The sequence below is a fragment of the Podarcis bocagei genome (genome assembly GCF_964188305.1).
Source record: "Podarcis bocagei genome assembly, chromosome: 8".
Taxonomy (NCBI): domain Eukaryota; kingdom Metazoa; phylum Chordata; class Lepidosauria; order Squamata; family Lacertidae; genus Podarcis; species Podarcis bocagei.
Genome location: NC_138133.1, coordinates 54,441,435 through 54,467,190, shown reverse-complemented (window position 1 = coordinate 54,467,190; position 25,756 = coordinate 54,441,435). Strand labels below are relative to the sequence as shown.

The 25,756-nt window shown below is 43.2% G+C and overlaps 2 protein-coding genes across 7 annotated transcripts in view; one reads left to right on the top strand and one right to left on the bottom strand.

The window, feature by feature from the left end:
• LOC308593062 (uncharacterized protein) overlaps positions 1–17,232 on the bottom strand; it is a 63,430-nt gene extending 46,198 nt beyond the window's left edge. The window contains exons 1-3 of one of the 4 annotated variants that reach the window (XM_081205283.1): positions 14,348–17,232; positions 13,708–13,778; positions 13,290–13,518 (exon numbers count right to left, since the gene is read on the bottom strand). In XM_081205283.1, coding sequence (XP_081061409.1) covers positions 13,290–13,518; positions 13,708–13,778; positions 14,348–14,378 — 331 coding nt within the window. In that variant the 5' untranslated portion in view covers positions 14,379–17,232. The other 3 variants (XR_014010668.1, XR_014010667.1, XR_014010669.1) reach the window with 3 other exon arrangements.
• The window catches only part of SDR16C5 (short chain dehydrogenase/reductase family 16C member 5), a 42,273-nt gene that overhangs the window by 524 nt on the left and 15,993 nt on the right, over positions 1–25,756 (top strand). The window contains exon 1 of one of the 3 annotated variants that reach the window (XM_081205072.1): positions 22,073–22,208. The exons of 1 other annotated variant lie outside the window; for it this stretch is intronic. The gene's annotated coding sequence lies outside the window, so the exon portion shown is untranslated. Of the gene's footprint in view, positions 1–22,072; positions 22,209–22,518; positions 22,675–25,756 lie in introns of those variants that run through there. One more of the 3 variants, XM_081205074.1, reaches the window with a different exon arrangement.

Here is a 25,756-nt window from a genome sequence, read left to right as displayed (position 1 = left end):
CCCTTCCTTTCATAACTTCACAGATAAGAATTAACAAGCAGTCGGTGGATTTTATTACAGCTTCATGTTGCGATCACAAAATACGCAGCTCCTGGCAAGGAGGGCAGTTGCCTACTCTAAACCCTACTTCCGACTTCCGCAGCAAGAAACGCACCAATTGGAGGTTCCTCCCCCCTCTCTGCCTACTTTGCTCTCTGATACGTTCAGACCTCCAAGTCTGGGGAGAAGGGGAGGTCCCCCATACTCTTGATTGACATCTCTCCTAGCTGTCCCCTCCCTTCTGGTTCCCGTGTCATTACCTTGTAGCTGGGTAGCTCCTCTCTAATCTGTTCAGCTTCTGTGTCTGTGTCTGCCTGTCTCTCTGCTTCTGAAAATGCTGGAGGCGGGCGGGGGGGGGCAAATACTTCCCCCGCCCCTCTTCTGAGAGAAGCTGATCTGCCTGCAACTGCATTCCCCCATTTTCAGATCCAGACCATTCCCTGACATCTGGTTTATCTCAGGGGTTCTCAAACTGTGGTCCGCAGATGAGCTTTAGTCATGTGGTCTGCAGTGTCTGTGGATTCGTGGTTGAAGACAGGAGATGGCACATCCCTCCCATTAAATATTCATATTGATTTCTAATTATATTTCATTTATTACCGTATATACTCGTGTATAAGCTAACTTTTTCAGCACATTTTTTAATGCTGAAAAAGCCTCCCTCAGCTTATACTCAAGTGAGGGTCCTCTTTGCCACTGCCGGTGGTGGCAGAGGAGGAACGAGCAGCCCAAACGCAGCCCTTTCGGGCTGCGTATTCTTCCTCCGCCACTGCCGCCACCAGCCTCTGCCTCTTGGCAGCACCCTAGGTAGGCAGGGGGACGGGAGGGGCTGAGGGGGAGAGAGAAGCCCCCTTTGCCGTGTGCGCATGCGTGCACACACACACTCTGGCCCTCCGGGAGGTTTATGGTGTGGTGAACCGGCTTATACTCAAGTATATACAGTATATTGTATTACATTTTCTATGCACAACAATATACAGTGGTACCTCGGGTTACATACGCTTCAGGTTACATACGCTTCAGGTTACAGTACCTCCGCTAACCCAGAAATAGTACCTCGGGTTAAGAACTTTGCTTCAGGATGAGAATAGAAATTGTGCTCCAGTGGTGCACAGCAGCGGGAGGCCCCATTAGCTAAAGTGGTACCTCAGGTTAAGAACAGTTTCAGGTTAACAGGTCGGAGCCAAACAGTACAAATTGAAAGCTTTTGCAGATGATTTAGTATTGACGTTACAGGAGCCAGAATCTAGTACTAAAAGAGTATTAGAATTGATTCAGGAATTTGGTCATGTGGCAGGATTTAAGTTGAACAAGTTAAAAACTAAGGTGCTTGAGAAAAATTTAACACCGATTGAGAAAGAGAGGTTTCAGAAGGAGACAGGTTTAACATTGGTTAAGAAAGTAAAATACCTGGGGGTTAATATGACCGCTAAGAACTTAAACCTATTTAAGGACAATTATGAGAAATGTTGGTCAGAAGTGAAAAAGGACCTAGAGATATGGTCAAACTTGAAGCTTTCCTTGTTAGGTCGAATTGCTGTTATAAAGATGAATGTATTGCCAAGAATGTTATTTTTGTTTCAATCATTGCAAATCTTGGACAAAATGGACTGTTTCAAGAAGTGGCAGAGAGACATTTCTAGATTTGTCTGGCAGGGCAAGAAGCCCAGAATAAAATTTAAAATATTAACTGATGTAAAGGACAGAGGTGGATTTGCCCTGCCAGACCTTAAACTCTATTATGAATCAGCGGCATTTTGCTGGCTGAAAGAATGGCTGCTTCTTGAGAACACAGACATTTTGGATTTAGAAGGTTTTAATAACGTTTTTGGGTGGCATGCATATTTGTGGTATGACAAGGTTAAAGCACATAAAGCATTTAAAAACCATATTGTCAGAAGAGCATTGTTTAATGTCTGGACAAGATATAAAGACTTACTTGAAAATAAAACCCCAAGGTGGTTGTCACCGATGGAAGCAAAGGCTCAGAAAAAGGTGATGGACTACATGGAACTGGCAGAAATGACGGGCAGAATCCGAGACCAGGGAGAAGAGTTGGTGGAAGAAGATTGGAAAAAGTTTAAAGACTATTTACAGAAATATTGTAAAATTAATGAATGTTAGAATGATGTTGGATAGAAACTAAGTGGTTTATAGCTGCAATGTTATAAGGGAATATGAGAAAATGGACTGTTAATAGGTAAAAATCCAATTTTACAATATTTTAAGATTGAAGACCAGGATAAACAAAGAGGGGAGGGATTTGCTGAATTAACTATTTGAACTGGAATACAGAAAAGGGAGGCATGAGGAGGTCCAGGAAATAAGCAAATGAAAGGTAAGTCATTGAAAGAGCGAATTGTTTTTAACTATTTTTATTTTGTATTTTTATTTTATTTTATTTTGTAATATTTTGAAAAACTTAATAAATATCTTTTTTTAAAAAAAAGAACAGTTTCAGGTTAAGAACGGACCTCCGGAATGAATTAAGTACTTAACCCGAGGTACCACTGTAAAATACACAAGAAATGTGGTTTAAAATCACGCAACATCTTGCATAGCACATTACAACTGCTACAACAGGCAGAAAAAAATATTTACCGTATTTTTCGCTCTATAACACGCACCCGACCATAACACGCACGTAGTTTTTAGAGGAGGAAAATCCGTAGGCATGCCACCCGTAGGCATTCCCTCCATAACACGCACAGACATTTCCCCTTACTTTCTAGGAGGAAAAAAGTGAGTGTTATGGTGCAAAAAAATACGGTAATTGGTCTGCCAAGACTCTCAACAATTTTCATATGGTCGGGGGGCGGGGAGTTGGAAAACCACTGATTTCTATATTTATTTATTTTTTGTATCATCCTTGGTTTGGAAAGGTAGCACAGAGATAGAGGAAGAGGGTATTGTTTAATTGGCAATGTTATTTTGATGTGTCTCATTTTGAGGTCCCTTCCCTTTTTGTTGTTACAATTGTCTTTTTCCTCTTCTTTTTCCTCCGCTTTAATGATTATCCAGCAGTGGAAAATGCAGAAGTCATAAAAAAATGTAAAACTGTAATTCGTTTACTGCATTAAAATGTTTTTATAATGGGGGTGGGTGTTCACATGTAGCATTTGGTAATTAGTACTTTGCAATATTTCATTCTTAATATCCTTAGTAATTACAATAAATACATTACCTGGTTCTAAAAAAAAGAACATGGGCAACACAAAAAATGTGCTGCTGCAACCTAATATATATATATTTAAAAACTTCTTTCTAACCTGCATTGCAAGCCAGCCTACTATATAATCAGAGGCATTGTTCACTCCCTGGATAAGAAAACAAGTTCCCATTTATATTGCTTTAAATGTCTGCCAACATTTTATACCTGTCGTAAGTTCAGTTCTTGATTTCAAAATGCCCATAATGATTTCAATCCTGGTTGTGTATAACAAGCTTCTAATGACAGGTCACTACTTTATTATAAATATGATTATTTCTAACATGCAAAAGCTAAACACATGCACAGCAGAAATGCCAACAGCTTACTAATGTATAAACTGGAGGTGGAGCTTCTCCAGTTATACTGCCTATCATTTATCTCATAGTAGCAGCTAATTAATTGCTACTTATACACTATATACATCTCAGTAAAACTGATTTCTTTACAAAAAGAATCAAGCCACAGAATTTCCATAGAATCCTTCGGGATTCCTTCAGGTTACCCAGTACCTCTTGGCTGACAGTATATAGTCTGCAGCCTTGGGTTAGTCAACCCTTATCCAACCCATGAGAGTGGATAGTTTATGTTAATTTCACATTTTCATTTATAAGTCCATTCTGTCCCATTTCTACATCAATCTGCTTTTTTAAAAAAACTATGCAAAATTTCATATTGAAATAGGTTTTGTCACAAATACTGTACATATTTTATCACAATGCATACATGTCTTTTTCTTTTTGTGTATACATTTTTAAAAATACACATTTTAATGCATTTTGGTACCTTTTTTTTAAAAAAAAAAACACACACCAAGCACTCTAGGAACACCAGGAGGCCAGCATGGTGTAGTGATTAAGAGCGGTGGAGTCGTAATCTGGTGAACCGGGTTCGCGTCTCCGCTCCTCCACATGCAGCTGCTGGGTGACCTTGGGCTAGTCACACTTCTCTGAAGTCTCTCAGCCTCACTCACCTCACAAAGTGTTTGTTGTGCGGGAGGAAGGGAAAGGAGAATGTTAGCCGTTAGAGACTCCTTCAGGTAGTGATAAAGCGGGATATCAAATCCAAACTCCTCCTCTTCTTCTTCTTCTTCTTCTTCTTCTTCTTCTTCTTCTTCTTCAGGAAGTGATGTCAAAGTTTCTCTCTTATGTCAGTTTTCTGACATATTAACTGGGCTGAGGATTGGGTTGCCTGGCAGGAAACAGTTGTTGCCTCTTGGCAACAGCAGTGTTCGCTTTTAGAAACACAATTCCATCTTTACAAATGTATTCAGATACTCTTATTTCGCTTCTCCAAATCTTCTTACAGATCTCCCTCAGTCCCCGTCGGACCTCTGTTCCTGCTCTCTCAGTCCCACTTCCTCAATAAACTTTACCTCAACTCGCATTTTCAACATCATAATGTCAATGCGAAGGAATAAGGCCCCTGGCCCAGACATGGTCCCGTTAGACCTTTTCCTGACTGATCCTCTTTGGTGGAGCGAACACCTGACTCCTGTATTCACCGCTATCTCCTCCGCCTTAGACATCCCCGACTCCTGGAGAGAAGCTATAATAGTTCCGATCTTCAAAGGCGGCCAGCCAAACATCCCTAGGAACTATCGCCCCATCAGTTTATTATCCATCCCGGGGAAAATATTTGCCGCTGTTTTATTGGAGGAACTTCTCTCATGGGTCCAGGAGAGGAACATTTTACCGCTGGAACAGATTGGTTTCCGAAAGTCAGCGTCAACCATGGACCACTGTCTAACTCTCTATCACCTTGCCAGTAAATACACTGCTCCAAGGCAAGGCCACCTATTTGCCGCTTTCATGGACCTGGAGGCCGCCTTTGATTCCATTCCTAGGCAGAGATTATGGTCCAAACTTGCCCATCTGGGAATTGATTCGCACCTCCTCTCCCTAATTATTTCCCTTTATTCAAACACCACAGCTTGCGTCCGAAGTGGTCCAAACGGCTCCCTCACTGCTCCATTTCCAACGGCCAAGGGCGTCCGACAAGGTTGTCTCTTGGCCCCTTTATTGTTTAATCTCTATCTTCACGATGCAATTTCCACTTTGAAGCTAGCATCGAAGTACCCTCCTCAGTTAGCAGGCCACCCCGTTGTTTCCCTTTTCTATGCTGATGATGCTGTCATCTTATCCAGAACAGCTGCGGATCTAGCAAACGCAGTTAACGCATTTATCGCCTATTGTAAGGCGGAAGCTCTTAATATTAATTATAAAAAATCGAAAGTCCTCCACTTCACTCGTTCCCGCAAACTCAAATTGGAGCCGCTTAAGATCACAGGTGGCTACTTAGAAAAGGTAAAAGCCTTTAAATATCTAGGCGTAATATTCACTTATAATCTCTCCTGGACCACCCATCTACAATCTGCTTTTCTTACTGCAACCACGACCTCTAACGCCATTGTCCGATTTTACCACCAGAAGGGCAGCAAACACCTTCCAGCAGCAATTCAAATATTTAATGCCAAAGTTGTCCCAAAATTATTATATGGATGCGAAGTATGGACTACAGCAATATCAGGTAACTTGGATCGCCCACTTCATATGTTTCTGAGATCTCTTTCCGGCATCCCGAGATGTGTCTCAGGTGCAGCCCTACGACTCGAGTTCGCCCAGTCCTCAATTGTTAAACGAGCATGGAGCCGAGCCATTTCCTACAGCTTCCACCTACTAACATTGGATGCTCGAATTAGAGGTGGTTTTTCCAATCTGATCCTAAGAGATATTCATAATTCTCCTTGGAAAACTACAATTAACCTCAAATTCCGCTCTCTTCTCAATTTGAACTGTAAAACTGTCCTTAACTTAGAGTGTATCAGCCCGGCGGCCCTACCTCTAATTAAAAAGAAACTACAGCAACTTGATTTTTCTAACACAGCTTCCTATGCAAGAGGACCGTGTTCAGGCCTAGCCCTAGCTATTCCACCCCCTGAAGGGATCCCTCTATACTGCTTCACAATTTCTTCGGAGGCTAAGCGTAGGGCCTTTACCTGTGCCCGTCTCAACTGTTTTCCTACAGAAGTTCTGTCGGGTCGTTATTCCAGAGTTCCCATTGCAAATAGAACATGCTCTTGTAATGACACGGCCCTGGAGACTATGGACCATGTAATGCTCTTCTGTCCCAACTGGACAGATGAAAGATCTCGGTTTTTAACCCCCCTAGTGAATAAGCTTCATCTCCCAATCCAGCCTTGGATAGTGTCCCTCTTTCTGCAGGATTCTGATTGTTGGATTACCGAGATGACAGCAAACTTCCTGCTTAGTGTGATGAAGAGGAAAGCGGCACCAACGTCTTCTTTAACACCACAGCTGCAGTCGATACGCCGCACAACTGAACGAAGTCCCAAGTAGCCTTATTGTACAAGGACAATCGAACTAGGACATATCTGAGGAGCTGAAGGACCCTTTAACGGTCCTCCTCCAGCCTCAACAGTTTTTTTTTGTTTTGTTTTGTTTGTTAAAGTAATCGCCCAGGACGATATCTACCTTTACCTCCCCACCCCTATTTTATGTTGTTATCTCAATGTATATTATGCTATGGCCACACGGCTAATGCAATAAATAAAGATGGGGATACTCTTATGAATTATATTTATTTTACTTTCTGTAATTGGAATCGTGCTGTTGCTAAACGCTTACCTCTTCAACCTATCACCTTGGTACCTACACATACTTTCAACCCTTATTGTGTGATGAATTCTCCTTTGGTCTGTAAATTGGTTAAATTTATGTAAATTATAACTAAGTTGAGGAGAATGGGCATATTGACTATACTATATTGTATTGTCTATACCAGCCTTTCTCAGCCTTGGGTCCCCAGTGGTCAGATGATGGAAGTTGTAGCTCAACAACATCTGGGGAGCCACGGTTAAGAAAGGTTAGGCTATAATGATTGGTAGTGGCTTCTTCAGGGTTTCAGGAAAGTTGGTCTCCAGCCCTACCTAGAGATTCTGGGGATTGAACCTGGGGTCTTCTGCATGAATGCAGCTGCTCTGCCACTGAGCTACAGCCCATTTGTCGCTATATAGCACAGAGCACCTTTTTCTATACCATACTTGACAAGGAAGCATAGAAACCTATGACGGATTACTAAATTACAGGTCATTGTTTCTTCTAATCCAGGTGGAGCACATTTACAAAAATGAACATCTTCTCATTATCTTGTGAGTGTCTGGAGGGGGTTGGAGGATGGATGACGGCTAACAGATTGAGGTTGAATCCTGACAAGACAGAAGTACTGTTTTGGGGGGACAGGAGGCGGGCAGGTATGGAGGACTCCCTGGTCCTGAATGGAGTAACTGTGCCCCTGAAGGACCAGGTGCGCAGCCTGGGAGTCATTTTGGACTCGCAGCTGTCCATGGAGGCGCTGGTCAATTCTGTGTCCAGGGCAGGTGTTTACCAGCTCCATCTGGTACGCAGGCTGGGAACCTATCTGCCCATGGACTGTCTCGCCAGAGTGGTCATGCTCTAGTTATCTCTCACTTGGACTATTGCAATGTGCTCTATGTGGGGCTACCTTTGAAGGTGACCTGGAAACTAAAACTAATCCAGAATGCAGCAACTAGACTGGTGACTGGGAGTGGCCGTCAAGTCCACATAACACTGGTCTTGAAAGACCTACATTGGCTCCCAGTATGTTTCCGAGCACAATTCAAGGTGTTGGTGCTGACCTTGAAAGTCTAAAACAGCCTTGGTCCAGTATACCTGAAGGATCGTCTCCACCCCCATCGTTCTGCCCGGACACTGAGGTCCAGCGCCGAGGGCCTTCTGGCGGTTCTCTCGCTGTGAGAAGCCAAGTTACAGGAAACTGGGCAGAGGGCCTTCTCGGTAGTAGCACCCACCCTGTGGAATGCCCTCCTACCAGATGTCAAAGAGAAAAACAACTACCAGACTTTTAGAAGACCTTTGAAGGCAGCTCTGTTTAGGGAAGCTTTTAATGTTTGACAGACTATTGTATTTTAATATTTTATTGGAAGCTGCCAAGTGTGGCTGGGGAACCCCAGCAACTGGACATGTTGCCAGGCAACTATGTGTTTATGTGCATATCAGGAAAAAAAATTCACCCCATGAACAAGGCTCATATTCTTGTTGGCTATCTGGAACTAATATCTGTAAAACACCTCTGTGGTATGAAGCATATTGGACAGGCTATAATGATACACTTTTAAACAGATTAAGCTTTTTAAACGAGGGCATAGTTGCATGCCTCTTTTTAATACTATATTGTATAATGCTGAAAGCAGTCCAGCTACAATCTTTGGACTCCTTATGGTGACCTGTTTATTACGCATTTATCCTGTTTAGCTTGTGCAAAGCTTATGCAGAAGTAGGATTAAATCTGGTCTTTATTAGGCTTTGTTTACAGGGCGGTTACACAACAAGCATTCCTCCTGATTTGGTCTACCCATTAATCAACTGATTATCCCACACTTCTCTGTGCATTTTGTCATCACTTTCCTCACCACAAAAGACCCGCCTTACACAATTACTTTACTCCAATTTAATTCCACATATAATTGCAACCTACATTTCCAGCATGCGACTGAATTACACCTGCAAAATACTGGCAGGCCAGAGGTGACTACAATCATGTCTATGTAGAAGTACATTCCCATTGAAATAAATGAAACCTGTCAAGTAATACACTCAGAAACAAGGGGAAAGTGCCACAGAGTTCAAAATGTAGTCGGTTCAAAACTCCAGAGACCCAGAATTTCACAGTGCAGGAACTGTGATAAAAATTGGTTTGGACAAAACTGGCTTTCTGCTTCTGCTTCAGTCATTTATACTCTGGCTAGACCTATGTGTAAACTAGTGAGTTCAAACTGCTTAACAACAACATTGTGAATTGATTCTGTAGAAGCAATGTTAATTGATTACCATAGAATATATTTTTGTACAATGTGACTGAAGTTACAGTCAAAAGGCAAGATATTTTTGTCAGCAAACGTTGGTTATAATTATTATTCTTTATTATTTCTGTTCACTGCTGTTTTTAAAAATTCTCAAAGCAGTTCCCAAATTCCAGTTTGTCAAGGTAATATGACGGTCAGGGCAAGGAACGTTTGCAAGGAGAACATCAACTCATGGCTGTCTTTGGCCAACCACACTTCATATCTTCTTGTCTTCTAATTTGACTAAGGCAGGGGTGAGAAACAGATGTTTGAATTCATCTCCCACAACTGCAGCCATCATAACTGTGAAAAGAAAGTCTTTGGAGATAGATGATAGATAGATAGAGTCAAACCTCAGTTCCTGAATGCCTCCATTATTGTACATTTTGGCTCCTGAATGCCAAAAACCTGGAAGTAAATGCTCCGGTTTTCAAACGTTTTTTGGAACCTGAACGTCTGATATGGCTTCCACTCCACGCCTCGGTTGTCGAACATTTCAGAAGTCAATCGGTCTTCCAGAACAGATTACGTTTGAGAACTGAGGTTTGACTGTAGAGATAGATAGATGAAGATGATAGGTAGATAGATGATAGGTAGATAGATAGATATAGATAGATGATAGATAGATGATAGATAGATAGACACTGTCATGTACTACTAAAGATTAATTTAAATATACCCCAGAACAGCAGCAATTATGTTAAAACTTTAAAAATGGCATGTTACATTATTCCAATCTATTGAATCCTTAGCCTAAACGTTTGAAATGGCTATTCAATTACACTCAGACTTGTAAAATGCTTATATGGTGCTTAGACCAGATAATAGTTTACTTTCTCAGGCAGTAGTTAGATTTTCCTCAACAAATAATCTGAAAAATCAAGCACTCATTCCTGAATAACCAGCAGAAACAAAAACTAATATGATAATCAGACAGCAGGGAAATCAAAGACTTCTGGAAAAGAAAGGCTTTCAAACAATGACAGAACACAAAGGGGACAAGCTGGTTTCCCAAGACAGGGAATTCCATATATTGTGTGTCACTACCGAATGGCTACTAGCCATGGTGGTTCAACCTCCAGTGTCAAAGGCTGCATACAAGTTGCTGGTCATCACATGTATGGAGAGTGATGTTGCACTCAGACTCTGCTTAAAGGCTTCTCATGGGTCTCATCTGGTTGGCCATGGTGATAACAGGATGCTCAACTAGATTGGCCTGATCCAGCAATAACCTAGATTACTTCAAAAGTCAAATTAGAAGAAGTGAGAAAACCTATGACTAGCATACCATGTCCTACTAGATAATTATTTTAGGTTTGCTGCATCAACAGCTTCTTCTTTTTCTTAATTCTTTTGGATCAAGTTTTCTATACCTTTCACTTAATATAGACAAATAATTAGTCATTTAGATATCCCTATTAAAGCAAGCAAATGTTCCTTTGGTCATATTTGTCTTCAGTTGTCCAGAGTGCTTAGCATTATTTTTGTTTGTGTGATTATATAGGGGGGGGGGGTTGTCTGGTACAGGGTTGAAAGTTGTACTATGCCATTTCATAACAACACAATTGTAGGAAACTTTTAAAACATATGTTAGCACCATATGTTAGCGAAATATTCAATATTATTAATTCACTTTTTTAATCTCCAGATTGTGATCTAATCGCTAACAAAGGAAAGGCCTGAAATATCATTCAAATTCAAATCTTGACCTATGAGTTCTGCTGCCCTGTAAGCCACCTTCAAGAACACAGAATCCTTTAAAGGTCAAAGCTCTTCCAAAGGCATCTGCAAGAGTTGTCCATCTGGCTTCTTCTTTAGCCCAGCTCTCTTTCTTATACTTGGTTGAATTCTTACCTTTTTAGTAAAAAAATTAACTTTTCTTTTGCCTTGCTTAACATTTCATTTTCCCCTGTCATGTAAATTTTGGCCAATGGCTTTAGCTATCTATTTCTTTTCAATTGGGTTTTGGTTTTTCCAGTGTGGAAGTTGTGGCTTTCTTTTGGTTTTGTTACACACACACACCCCGAGAGAGAGACAGAGAGAGAGAGAGAGAGATGGGTGGTGCTGTGGCCTAAACCATCAAGCCTCTTGAGTTTGTAATGCCAGCAGTTCAAATCCACACAATGAGGTGAGCTCCTGTCGCTTTGTCCTAGCTCCTGCCAACCTAGCAGTTCAAAAGCATACCAGCATGAGTAGATAAATAGGTACCACTGTGGTGGGAAGGTAAACAGCGTTTCCATGCGCTCTGACTTCCATCACGGTGTTCCGTTGTGCCAGAAGCAGTTTGGTCGTGCTGGCCTCATGACCCAGAAAGCTGTCTGTGGACAAACGTCAGCTCCCTCAGCCTGAAACCGGAGATAAGCACCACACCCCATAGTATAATTTGACTGGCCTTAACTGTACAGGGGTCCTTTACCTTTACCTATATATTAGTACTGGGCTTTTTCACTTTCCTGCCTATAGAAGTTGCTGTTTCCTCTGGCTGAAAAAGTATACTGCAGCTAGCTCAAACGTTCTTAGTTAAGGATTTAGATTGAACAATAATGTTAACTATGTAGAGATTACAATGTTCTCCTTTCTCCTTTGCTCTTAATTATGTGCAGGTCTTTCTAACCAGTGGTCTAGTGGTTAGAACAGTGGTTTTCAACCAGTGTGCCATAGCATGCTGGGGACAACACTGGCCTCTGTGCCTATTCCTTCCCTCTGTCCTCTGATGCCCTCTTCATCTCTGCTTCCCAAAGGCTCTGCAGGCAAGGGGTGACATAACTGGGCTCCTGAGCCCACAAGGGTGCTGTAGAAAGAATGTGCAGTGATTCGTCAAGGGAGCCATGGATTCAAAAAGTTTGAAAACCTCTGGGTTAGAGTGCTGGAATAGGTCCTGGGAGACCAGGGTTCAAATCCTGATGCAGCCATGAAGCTCACTGGGTGACCCTGGGCCAGTCGCTGTCTCTCAGGCTAACCTAACATGGTTTATTGCAACTATTAATATTGCTCAGTTTGATGTGGCTGGGTACATAAAAACTGAGTCCTTTTGGGATGAAGCATAGTCCAGACCCATTAGATATTATTCAAACTTTTACTTGCAGAACTCTCTTTAAAACATAACCAAAAAAAGTAAATGATACATCTAAACAGTTCCATATTTTGTGCATATCCAGCACAGGCTCAGCACCTAAGCACCTGGAACCCCTGGAATCTCGCACCACTCAGAGATTTTTGGAGGGGGGGGGCATGCAACAACGTGTTTACCATCCATCTGGTGTGAAGTTGCTATACTCATGTCCAGGAAAACTGACAGTACTCAAGCTATACTATACTATACCTTTAAAGCACATAAAAGGTAAAGGTACCCCTGCCCATACGGGCCAGTCATGTCCGACTCTAGGGTTGTGCGCCCATCTCACTTAAGAGGCCAGGGGCCAGTGCTGTCCGGAGACACTTCCGGGTTACGTGGCCAGCGTGACGAAGCTGCTCTGGCGAGTCAGCACCAGTGCACCACACGGAAACACTGTTTACCTTCCCACTAGAAAGCGGTACCTATTTATCTACTTGCACTTAGGGGTGCTTTCGAACTGCTAGGTGGGCAGGAGCTGGGACCGAAAGACGGGAGGTCACCCCGCCGCAGGGATTCGAACCACTGACCATGCGATCGGCAAGCCCTAGGCGCTGAGGTTTTACCCACAGCGCCACCCGCGTCCCTTTTAAAGCACATAATTCCCCTCAAAGAATAATTTACCCTTCACAGATTTACCATTTCCAGCAACCCTTAACAAACTACAGTACCCAGAATTCTTTGAGGGAGAGAATGCACTTTGGATGTTCTTTAAAAATAGTGTACATGTAGCCTCAGCCACTATGTATAAACCCAGATATTTCAGAGCACATTTCAGTAGCTTTTCATCAGATTGGAGTAATTTGATCGCATTTGCCTGAATGTACCAGTTCCAAATGCTCGCATCTTCACACAAATCTATTATATTAAAATTACCAATCATAGCCAATAGCATGTAACCATAGTGATGAGTGTTACCTGACCTGCCACTGTAGAAACCTCATCCCTATAGTTCATACTACATTTGAAGACACATTTACCCAGGACTTCCATTTTCTTCAGCCAACTGAGGGCTTATCCACACTTACCTTTTCCTCTACATTTTCTAGGCGTGGTCTGCATTCCATGTCCAAGTGCCTTCTTTCTTTCTTTCTTTCTTTCTTTCTTTCTTTCTTTCTTTCTTTCTTTCTGCTCCAGAGCTTTCCCCACAAAAAATTGCACTTTAAAGCTGAATCGGAGTAAATGGCAATCCACAGAAAACCCCAATTGCCATTTGTTGTGCTTCAGCTTTAAAGAGCAGGTTTTTGCAGGGAATGCCTAGGATGGAAACAAGGCAATATTATTGCAACTTACCTTCCCTCTCCGTTTACAGACCTTGTAATACAGGGGTGGGGGACCTATGGCCCTGCAGGCGTACTTAGCACAGTGTTATTTTTCTAGAAAAAAAGGTGCCGGAACTCAGCACAAACTTCTCCCTTCTTGTCTTGAAATGGCAATGGCACCCACCTGAGAGAGCTCCTGCTGGGGGGAAAGCCCTGACTCAGGAGGTATTAATGCCATGTACTTAGCAGGCAAAACTGTTGAAATAAACATGTATTCATTACACAGTGAAAGACAGCCATAGAGTAAGCCACCCACATAGCAAGATGTCCCACATTATTAGTTGTCATTAGCCGTGCCTCCACTCTAGATGGAATGCAGACAAAAGTTTCTCATTCTGATCTTAGAGTTCAGGCAGGTTAGTACAGGAAGAGAAGATCTCAGGAATTTCAAAGTTACCGCTAGCACTTTGTATTGTAACCCAAAGCATACAAGTGTAGGCAATTGTGCATGGTCTAAAAGGATGTGGGCAGAGAAATAAGAACTTGTGGACATCCAATGACACTGAATGTTGCAAGTTTCAAAGGGACAAAAGAAATTACTAATTCACAAAGTGCATTAAATCACGCCCACAAGTGGCAGTGAAGGCCACTAACTTGGATGACTTTAAAAGAGTATTAGACAAATTCATGGTGGACAAGGCTATCAATGGATACTGGCTAAATAATAATGATAATAATGATAATGATAATAGTTTCTATACCACCCTTCATCCAAGGATCACAAGGCAGTTTACAATATAAAAACACAAAAATACCTAACTTACAGGCAATGACTGTTTTGCATGGGGGTTGCATTCCTGACCCCCACACACATCAGTGTAAGCCACCTCTGCCCCATTACGCCTCTGCTCACACCTTGTCCAGCCAATTCAAGGTTGTGGTGATGTGTGTGTGCATGATTGCTATGCTCTGCCTCCCTGATCAGAGTCAGCATGCTTCTGAATAATACCAGTTACTGGAAACCTCAGGAGTGTGCTCAAATCCTGCTTTCTGGATTTCCATTGGCATAGCGCCCAAATGTATAGTGTGCCAACCACACCTGTAAAGGGATGGCATTTCAAGGAAATGCCAAAGGCAATACTGTATGTGACAGGTGTAAGGTAGCAATTAGAGGATAGTGAGACAATAGGATCACTAATATGAATGCTGAAATAAACCAGTAATATCAGGTAAGAGCTAGTTGATGGGAGTTGACCGGATGGTATCAGGAGGTGGTGAATGCTTCCTTATAGAAAGGGAAGGTGCTGGTTACCTTGAAAGAGGTGGTGCTTTCTGGACCCAGGGTATAACATATTTTTCCATGTATAAGACTATAATTTTTCCTAAATTTCTGAAGTTTAAAATAAGGGGTCGTCTTATACACAGATAGTGCATAGTGCATTTTTTTTATTTTGAGTCCCCAAAAATAGGGGTCGCCTTATACACGGAAGAATACAGTAATTATAATTCCCTCCCAGCCATAAATATTCCTGGTGAAGGTGCATAAGAAGTTACTGTTTAGATTTTCTTGATTAGCCAGGCATTTTAATTATTTTGTATTGTTTTTATGCTTTGTTGTACTTGGTTGCCTTTATGTTTTCAAGGTAGGTGTTGTTGTTAAATGCCAATTAAATGCCAGAAGAGACTCTGTTTTAAATACATTCATCTGTAATGATCATAGAGTAAAACACTTCCTCTGTGTTATTCAATTCCTGAGGAACACCACCAGGGTGGGTTTTCATTCTATTCAGAAAGCTTGTGAATTTTGCTGTTGCTAATATTGAGGTAGCTATTTCAAACCAGTTTTGCTATGGCTGATGGTTTAGACTTGTCTTAAGGATTGTTTCTGGTGGCTTTTCTTTCTTTCTAGCGTGTTTCTTGTTTTTGCTGTATACAGTGGTACCTTGGGTTAAGTACTTAATTCGTTCCAGAGGTCCGTTCTTAACCTGAAACTGTTCTTAACCTGAAGCACCACTTTAGCTAATGAGGCCTCCCACTGCTGCCGTGCCGCCGGAGCACGATTTCTGTTCTCATTCTGAAGCAAAGTTCTTAACCTGAAGCACTATTTCTGGGTTAGCGGAGTCTGTAACCTGAAGCGTATGTAACCTGAGGTAACTAGTTGTTTAATCATTTATAAGTTGCCTAGAGAGTTTATTACTTGATTATAGCAGGTTCCCTGAAAAATAAAATCTTCACTGCAGGTGAGTTAAAATATTATGGCATGCAACCCAATCTCCAAGTGGTGAGAGACTCAAGGGGTGTCTTGTCTAGAGTTTAGTTTCTTTGGAATAAAGGGCAATGGAGAATGTGGCGCCTTTAGGATACTATAGGGTTTTCCCCCCCACAAACTTATAACCTGAGCATAGGATGGAATGGCTCACAGCACTAACACCCCAGCAGATCTTGCTTCCCGTTACATTTCCAGGGATGCCACAGCAAAGATCTAGCACAGAGCAAGACATGTCTCTGTGTCTCCAGCTTCCAGCAGTGCTTAACTGCCAACCAATGCCATTGGCTTAACAAAGGAAATGGTTTGGCTGATTCAGAAGTCTCTCCTACTATTTTCTAAACAACCCTACAAGGGACCCATGATATAAATCAAGACCAACCTATTACGATATAGAAGCAATGCAGCTGCAAGCTGCTGCTAGCTTGAAAACATCACATGATGTTAGGACTGTCCGTGGGAAACAGAGGGCACCAGAATTAGCTCAGAGTGTCATATGAGCTGTACAGGAAGTGTTTGTGTCTCTCTACTGCTGGAGTTTGAAGAGAGCAGTCATGTTTTTTGTAACGCTGCAAAGACAGAAATAAAGGCATGAAAATACGTTTTCTGTCTATCTCTTTCCCCTGCCAGGGGGGGCAGGAAAGAGGGGTGTGTTCTTCTCACGCTGAGAAGGATCGCCTATCGCGACCTCTGCCTGGATCTTGCTGGGAAAGCAGACAGGGAGGTCAACAGGAGACCAAGCCGGGTGCCTGGGAGAGCTGCCAGTTTCTCCTGATAAAGGCTTGATTTCCGACATCCGTCATTATCCCCCCCCCAAAAAATAATAATAATTCTATGACATTATAAATAAAATGTTTAGTGGTAGTAGTAAATTAAGATCTATTGCAGTTATTCTGTTCCATGTAGAACAAATGAGAACTGTTTTTTCCAGATGTGTAGAAAAATGTGTACATCCCCCTCCAAAACGACTAAGGTCCAGGAGAGATCATTTACTGTACCTTCAGATTGAGAAATGAAACCAAAAGAGAGCAGTATCTCCAACAATCAGTGAAATCATGTCTGACCTTACACTCTGAACTTCTTTGAGGTCTCATTTCAACACACACTGTTCTCAGGTTAGAGATCTAAACTTAGAATGCGGAAGTACTCAACGTTTTTTTTTTCCTAAATTGTTATTCGTTGTTGTTTTACACATTGGAGGTTGTTGGGGGTTTTTTATACATGTATGGTAGTATTCATAGTTTCTGTGAGAAACCTTCTGTGAGAAAGAATTTCTCCAGAATTCCCTACATACTGTGATACACAGAGACAGAGGAAATAACCAAGGAAGGCATAGGAACTTGTTGAAGTACTATCTCTGTATTAAAACAAAAAGTTCTGTGCAGCATGTATCCAAACCCATCTACCGTTTTTTTTGCCCCCTAGGACGCACTTTTTCTCCTCCAAAAATGAAGGGGAAATGAGTGTGCGTCCTATGGGGCGAATGCAGGCTTTCGCTGAAGCCGGGAGAGCGAGAGGCATCGGTGTGCACCGACCCCTCTCGCTCTCCAGGCTTCAGGAAGCTATCCGCAAGCCTTGCAAGCCCGGCGGGAGTTCCCGCGGGCTTGCAAGGCTTGCGGGCAGCAGCCTGCAGCCCGAAGCATGGGGCACCCTCCAGAGGGCGCCCGGTGCTTCAGGTGAGTGTCCGCAAGCCTTGCACACCTGGTGGGAGGTCCCGCCAGGTGCCGCGAGGCTTGGGGCGGCAGCCTGCAGCCCAAAGCACGGGGCGCCCTCCGGAGGGCTCCCATGCTTCGGGCGAGTGTCCGCAAGCCTCGTGCGCCCAGCGGAGGGCGCCCCGTGCTTCGGGCAGGTGTGCACAAGGCTTGGGGCGGCAGCCGCAGCTGGGGGGGAAATAATTTTTTTTATTCATTCCCCCCCCCCCCAAAAAATGAGGTGCGTCCTATGGGCCGGTGCGCCCTATAGGACGAAAAATATGGTATATTGTTAGTTCTAGAAAGCTCACATATAGATTTTTTCAAAGGGAGGGGGTTGGCAATGCTTTTCTTTTTCTGTAATTTTATTACACCAAGTTGCTGTGAAGATGGAAACAGATTGTGGCTTATTTCAGCCTATTGAAAACTGGGACATCATATACTTACAATAAAAGATTTGATCCTCTAGTGAGGCTTTCCAGTATGAATCTTTGTTATCAGTTAAAATCATATTCAGAAACATTTAATTGTCCTGAAGATATGAAGGATTAACAATTCCATGGTTTATAACCTAATATAACTGCAGAAATAGCTAAACAAAAGCATTTTCTATATAAACTGGCTTCTAGCACCCTCCAATGGATTATGGCAGTATAATAATTTGTTGAGGCGAAGCATAATTTGTCAAAATGTGTGTGTGTGTGTGTTTAAGCATACTGTTACTAAGGCAGCCTTCACCAACGTGGTGCCATGCAGCTGTTTTGAACTACAATTCCTATCAGTCCCAGCAATGCTGGAAAGCTGTACTAAGGGAATCTGAATCGGAAATGAGCTCTATTTAAATCCTAAACTTTAGAAGAGAATCATTCTTAATATTGGATAGAAAAAGAAATGCAGAATACATACTTCCAATATCTATATAGCCCTGTACCACAAGACAGCTCCATGTAATCTACATGCCCTTCCACACAAATGCAGATATATCCCAAATTTCCCCCTTGCAAGGGCTTTTCTGAGAATGACTGAACTGGCTGGATAATCTTTTGATGGAAATCAATCCCCAGTCCCCTGCTGTGATCCAAACAAAAATCATCTCCACACTGCTTTAGCCTTAGCGAAAGGCTCCCATGGCTTTTCTGCTATGGGAGCTTCTCTGCCTGCGGCTAAAAAGGATGGTTTTTGTTGACATGGTGGCCAGGGGAACAAAATGGAAACCTTCCCATGCACTACAGTCTTGTCAAAAATGGCCCTGTCTTTTGGTATTACAGTGGTACCTCGGGTTAAGAACTTAATTCGTTCTGGAGGTCTGTTCTTAACCTGAAACTGTTCTTAACCTGAAGCACCACTTTAGCCAATGGGGCCTCCTGCTGCCGCTGTGCCAGCGGAGCACGATTTCTGTTCTCATCCTGAAGCAAAGTTCTTAACCCAAGGTAATATTTCTGGGTTAGCCGAGTCTGTAACCTGAAGTGTCTGTAACCCGCGGCACCACTGTATTTTCTAAGACGCTGACACAGTTGCTAATGAAGCATTATTTGCAACATCTAGGTTGACCCTTACTTAAGTACAGGCCACACACTCCCATTTACACGCATTCAATATGTGCACAACCACATATATGTGCATCAAACCGAACCTGGCAAGGGCCCCAAAATGTCACAGAACCGTCATAAAAGGGGCAGGTGTGGCAGGGACGGAACAGGGTGTTTGCAGGATTTTCCAATGATATTTCAAATATATGCAATTTTATTGATGCATGTGGTACCTCGGAATATAATCCCAGCATAAATGGGGGATTGCCTCGATAGGAAGCCATTTTCAAACGAATATTCAATAGCAACTTTTCATATGTCATTTGAAATGCTTTTTTAAAATTGTTCTGTGAACCGCCCCGAGACCTCCAGGTATAGGCCAGTATATAAATTAAATCAAATCAATAGATAGATAGAAGGGGAAAGTGAGTTCCAATCTAACATCAGAGGTCTTGTTTCCTTTTGCTATTTGTGTAGAGATTTTTAATGCAGCTCAATAATCTTTCAATATTATTTCACAAGATCTTTGATTGTAATAAAACCCCAAATCAGTTTGTCATAGGGATATCACATTTTTCAAACAGCCAAACTGCTTTTCCCCCCTAAAAAAATAAATAAATTCCATGTCACATAAGCATATCTATTTATCTATCACTGCCACTGACCTCTCTCTTTTCCACTTATGGTAGGCGATCTCAGGATTGTGTCCACAACTCAAGATCCACAGGGATGGTCAGGGGCAAATCTACTGGGATTTCTTTTTTCTTTGAACCTGTTTTTGAAACTCTCCTTAATTTCAGAAATGATTCACCACATGGCATGAGAATGTTAAGGAATGTTAATGTTAGTATTAAGGAATGTGAATGGGTTAAGTCCATTGGCAAGGAAAGAGTTGGCTCCTTCTGAGTCATTTCTGAGATGCTCCTGCCGGAATCTCCTGACTTCCTTATCAGTGTTTCCATGTATATCTGTGTATAATTTGGCTCAGATTATGGTGGTGGATCATAGCAGAACTGTGGAGTTATCTGATGCAAAGAGCTTGTCTGAGAAGAAAACTTGAAGACAGGGTGGATTTGATTTAAATCACTAGTCAGTAAGACTTGATTTAAATTACTAGTCAGTAAGACTTGATTTAAATCACTAGTCAGTAAGACTTGATTTAAATCCTTTTTACAGAAAGACTCATTCTTGCTGGTATAATCTTAATATTTTACAACCAGATGAAGGTTTCATTTTTGGAATAATAAATTTTCAGAGTAGTTTTTACAGTTATATCAAAAATTACTGATTTGATTATACTATTAGAAATACATAGACAAATAATTATGAAATTATTGTGAGGTTTAATAAGTTAACTGTTTATATTTGGACAACTTTTCTGTTATACTTTATTGGAAGGAGAAAAATAATCATTTCCTTAATAACAATTTAAACAATTTATTTAATTAAAACAATAACATTATAGCATATGTATCCATGTTTGTTAACTGATGTGGTTAAATGGTTTTTTTTAAAAAAAAAACTTAGACTGAGTTTTAGCACACATGAAAAACTTAAAACAAATCCTTATTTCCTGATGAATAGCCTTTGGACTCTAATGTAACTTAAATAGAAAGCTATCTTTAGAAAGATTTTTCCTCCAAAAGTATTTTATTTTAAAAATCCAATTTAAAATTTAAAAATCCATTTTTTTAATTATTATTTTTAAAAATCATTGATTTTTATCCACCCTGCTTGTAGAACTGACAGACTTCAGGGCAAGAGAGCTCCAATCTTTTGCAGGGCTCTATGCAAACGGACTTAGAACTTGCATGTGGACTTTGTTCAACAAGGACTTTGGAGTACAGAAAGCCCCTGTGGGACCAAAGAGAGAAAAGCCTTCATGTAACCTGTATTATCATGTGTAAATACAGAGTGTTTTGTGCATGCCAAGTAAAACAACTCTGCTTAAAAACAATTGTTTCATGTTGGTGATCTTAATTACTTTGCTGACGCTTCTGTTGCGCACACAGATACATATCAGGGAATGCATATCATCTTGAGCACATGAAACCACATGAAACCAGTTGCATTGGCTCCTGGCTATTTTCTTTTCAAATTATGCCCAGCTTTTTCCAGCACTGCAGCTGTCACTGCCATCTTGGCACAGCAGCATCAGCCAATGCATTCTTTGGAGGCTAGATCTGCTGCCCCTGTGAATCCTCACCTTGCCTCATGGGTGGGCCAGCCCTGTCCCACAGGCATCTGGGTGGCCACTGTGAGAACAGGATGCTGAACTAGATGGGCAACTAGCCGTGACTGACTCCGGGGTTTGCGGCACTCATCTCGCTTTACTGGCCGAAGGAGCCAGCATACAGCTTCCAGGTCATGCGGCCAGCAGGACTAAGCCGCTTCTGGCGAGCCAGAGCAGCGCACGGAAACGCCGTCTACCTTCCCGCCGGAGTGGTACCTATTTATATACTTGTACTCTGACGTGCTTTCAAACTGCTAGGTTGGCAGGAGCAGGGACCGAGCAACGGGAGCTCACCCTGTCACGGGGATTCGAACCGGGGACCTTCTGATTGGCAAGTCCTAGGCTCTGTGGTTTAACCCACAGCACCACCCGCGTCCCTTTGGATTCACTTACTTAGCTCAAAATGTAACTGCAAAACTTGGAATGCCACCCCAGCAATTTAGCTCTATGAGCCTGGGCTCAATGCATGCTGGCAAAGCCTCACTCCTGTCCGCAATTGTGCTGCAGCATTACGGCTTTCCAGACTAGCTGCAGCATCCAGACCAAGGGCAAGGGAAGCCCCACATAGAGCGCACTGCTGCAACCCAGCCCACCCTCTGCTCCTACGTTTGCATGTGTAGAGTCTGAGGTTTCTTCTTCACAAGCGACAAAATACGGGAGAAGTTGTAGCCAATGTGTAGGGAGGCGGCACAGTAGCAGCGCCGGCTCTCCTGGCCCCCTCGGAGGCAGCTGAGATTGGCCGGTAGCCGACTAAGGAGGGCGGAGGCGGAGGCTGCACACAGCCCAGGAAATCGCTGCCTCTTTAACAACCGCGGCCCTTGGCCGGAGGGGAGGAGACGGGAGCAGCGGCGGGGGAGTGGGTGGGACCTTCCCGGGGCGCGTGCGCTGGCCAAGTGCTTTATAGCGCGGGACTGCAGCTTGTTGTGGGGCGAGGTCGTCTGCGCAGCCGGAGGAGCGTCGCCTGCGGTAAGGCGAGAGGCTTCAGGCAGGCGCGCGCGCGGCTCGGGCGACTGGGGGAGAGAGAGAGAGAACACGGGCAGAACTTGGCCCCTGACGCATTTGGCCGCGAGCAGCATAGGGAGGAGCGCCGCCTCCGGGGTCCTTCTGGCTGACCGGGGCCGCGGAGGGGTGGCTGGGGAAATGCGACGCTCGGACGAGGGTCCCCTGCTGGGCTGCAGCGCGCGCTGTAGGCCGGGGACTTGCACGGCCGTCGGGCAGCTCTTGGAAGCGCCGGCTCTCTTGACGTCACCGCTTCCTCGTAGCCGAAGCGCAGCTGCGCTCGGCCGAAATGGTGGCAAAACGGGTCCTGGCGTCGCCGCGGTTCCGGAAAGGGTGGCAGCGGGGGAACTCCTCTCCGTAGGATGCAAACCGACTTGCATGACAGCTAGTCGCGAGCACCTCCGTGAGGCCGAATTCTAGAGCAGACGTCAAGGTGGGCGTTTCGTAACGTCGCTATCATCTTCTTTCTTCTTCTTTGGCGATCACTCGTAGCTGAGTAAGATTGTCTTCCATAAACACAGTTTTAACAGTGAGTCCGTAGGTGACTGTGGAGGCCAATTCTGGATCCACACGCCCTTCCACAGTGGGGACATTCGTTTCCAGGTGGGAGTAGATCACGTGTGGATTTGCCAAGCGTGCCTTCCTCCTAGCACGTATCTCCCTTGCGTCCTGAGTTCGAGTGTCTTCAAAGCCCATGACACCTTTAATAAAGGCTGTTCTCCAACTGGAGAGCTCGCAGGCAAGTGTTTCCCAATTGTTGGTGTTTATACTACATTTTTAAAAACTTGCCTTAAGACAGTCTTTAAACCTCTTATGTTGACCACCAGCATTACTTTCCATTTTTAAGTTCGGAATAGAGTAGTTGCTTTGGAAGACGGTCATCAGGCATCCGCACAACATGACCAGTCCTACGAAGTTGATGTTGAAGAATCATTGCTTCAACACTGGTGATCTTTGCTTCTTCCAATACACTAGTATTAGTTCGCCTGTCTTCCCAAGTGATATGTAAACATTTTTGGAGACCCCGTTGATCGAATCTTTCGAGGAGTTGGAGATGGCATTTATAAGTGATCCATGTTTCACAAGCTTAATGTTAAGATGTTTCTAGCAAGGGATTGTTCAACCCTTGGGAAATCGCTTTTTATGAGGTAGAGCTTATCTATTCCAGGCTCAGCCCAAAGTGGTCTTTGCGCAAAAGTAGGCTTTATTTGACAAACCAAGGATTCTTGGCTGAGATACAGTTAAAGTGAAATACTTTGTTGGTTCCTTTGACTTCAGTTGTGTAGCAATTTCTTCTTTTAATGCGGGGGGGGGGGATTACTTAAGCAGATGGTGGTACGCATGTATGTCCTGAAAGGGAAGCAGGCTGTGGGTAGCTGGAAGCTATATCATGTAGTGTCAGTTTCTCAGCTTTTGGCATATTGTAGACAGCAACAATCAGGGGCGCCGACTTATAAAAAATATTGGGGGAGCCCATGAATAATAAATAATGAATAATAAATGAAAGCTTATGAATAATAAATAAGCTCATGAATATGCAAATAAAGTGGCGCCGCCTCCTCGTGAGCGAATAGGGGAGAGCGTGCTGCGCCTATTAATCAGCTCCGAAGGAAATTGGGTGGAGCTTTTGCTCGGGAGGGAGGGCAGGAGGCATGCAGCCTGACCCTGTGCGTTTTGGGCTGGGGGAGGGGCGACGATGGCGCTCTGCTGGAGGGGCGCCCGAGATTATTGGGGGGGCGGAGCCCCCCCAAACGAATTTTTGAGGGGGCTCGGGCCCCCTCAGGCCCCATGGAGTCGGCGCCTATGGCAACAATGACCAAAACAGTCTACTAATACCTCACATCCAAAAAACTGTGTGTACGATTGCACTTGCTCAAGTTTCTTGAGTTGATCAAAAGTGCATAATTTTGACTGGATTGAACCAAGTTGGTCCTTCCAGAAAGCATGAGTAGTAAACCAAATAACACCCATAATTTATACATGGTGGTAGATTGCAAAGATTCAAATGAATTTCTGTAAAACACACCCACGTCTTTGTCACTCTACTGTGTCTCTAAAAGTAGCAGAACTTGAAAAGCCGTTTTGCAGTCTGAGGAAAAGTGAGAATTTTCTTGTAATAATTGAGACAGCAGGCAGTATATCAGTAAACATTTAGGTAGCTTGGAAGCACTTACTGCTGAAACCCAGGACATTTTAATTTGTGGTTAGTAAATGTATTCAGGGCTACATGAGCACACATTGAATTGAGGCCAAGATGCATGAGCCTCTGGCTGGCCATATCTCGCAAGCTAATCCAAATATAATTAAGTGAAAGAATGAAAGAATATACAGTAGACCCTCTGGATATGGATTTCATTCGTTCCGGGGGTCCATGTGCACCCCGAAAAATCTGCAGAGCACTTCTTCCCATGAGAAAGCAGTGAAACCCGAAAAAATACTTCCAGGTTTTCTATAGGAGTGCTCTGATGGTGTTTCCTGCTTGGCTGGGGGTTGGACTCGATGGCCCTTGTGGTCTCTTCCAACTCTATGATTCTATGGGGTTTGCCACTTTCGCAACCCGAAGATTATGTCTCCAGAGAGGTACGTAACCCGAGAGTCCACTGTAATGAAAGAAGACTGGATCAAAAACTAGAGCTGCTGAGTTGCTAATCTGTTCATAGTCAGTTATCAAAAGATATATTAATGGACATAATTCTGTTGACCTTTTGGAGATGCTTTGTGGTGGGAAGTTTCACTTGGATCCATGGGCATAGCCAGGATTTTTATTGGAAAGGGCAGGGCTTTTGTTTCGGGGGGTGCAGAACCAAAGTGATTGGTAAGTTAAGTATTTCTATTGTTTTACTTGATCTAGGGGGGCAGCTGCGCCCCCTTGGCGCTACGCCCATGCTTGAATCCTTTTTGGGTTCTTTGATCTGTGTTGCTCAAATCCTTATGTGGCCCCCTTCAGTCATAAGGGCTAAAAATTTACTGTTAAAAACTGAAGGCACAGGCTTTCTGCCACTTAGTTTATTAGATCATGTGTTTGTGCAGTTTGCAATGCAGTTCTTATTAAGAAGAGCAGATCACAATCCTTGTGTGTTCCTGGAACCTAGGGCTACCACCTCTCTTTTCCCAAGCTTTTAAAAACTGCATGACAGTCAGGAAAACAGCAGCTTCAGCTTTTCTCTACTTTTCTATGCTGGGAAAAGTATTGGTTGCTGACATTGTTACCTCTTCAAGCAGTATTGCTGTCCATCACACTTCTGTCCTGCCTTTTGCTGTTCCTGCCAACAACAACTTCTGCTCCTGTGGTTCTGTGTGAGCCCACCCCACCCCACCCCATTGCACAGTGTGCTGATTTCCTCAGTTTCCTCTCTTTTCCTTAGGTCCTTGTTTTCTTTATGGACTCTTTTCCTACATTTGTATTCCTGATGATCATGAATGTTTCAATTTACTTCTTTTCCAGCTTTCCTAGGCAGCACACACTCAAAAACTTGACATTTATTCACGGCAGTTGAATCTAACTCATCTTTTTA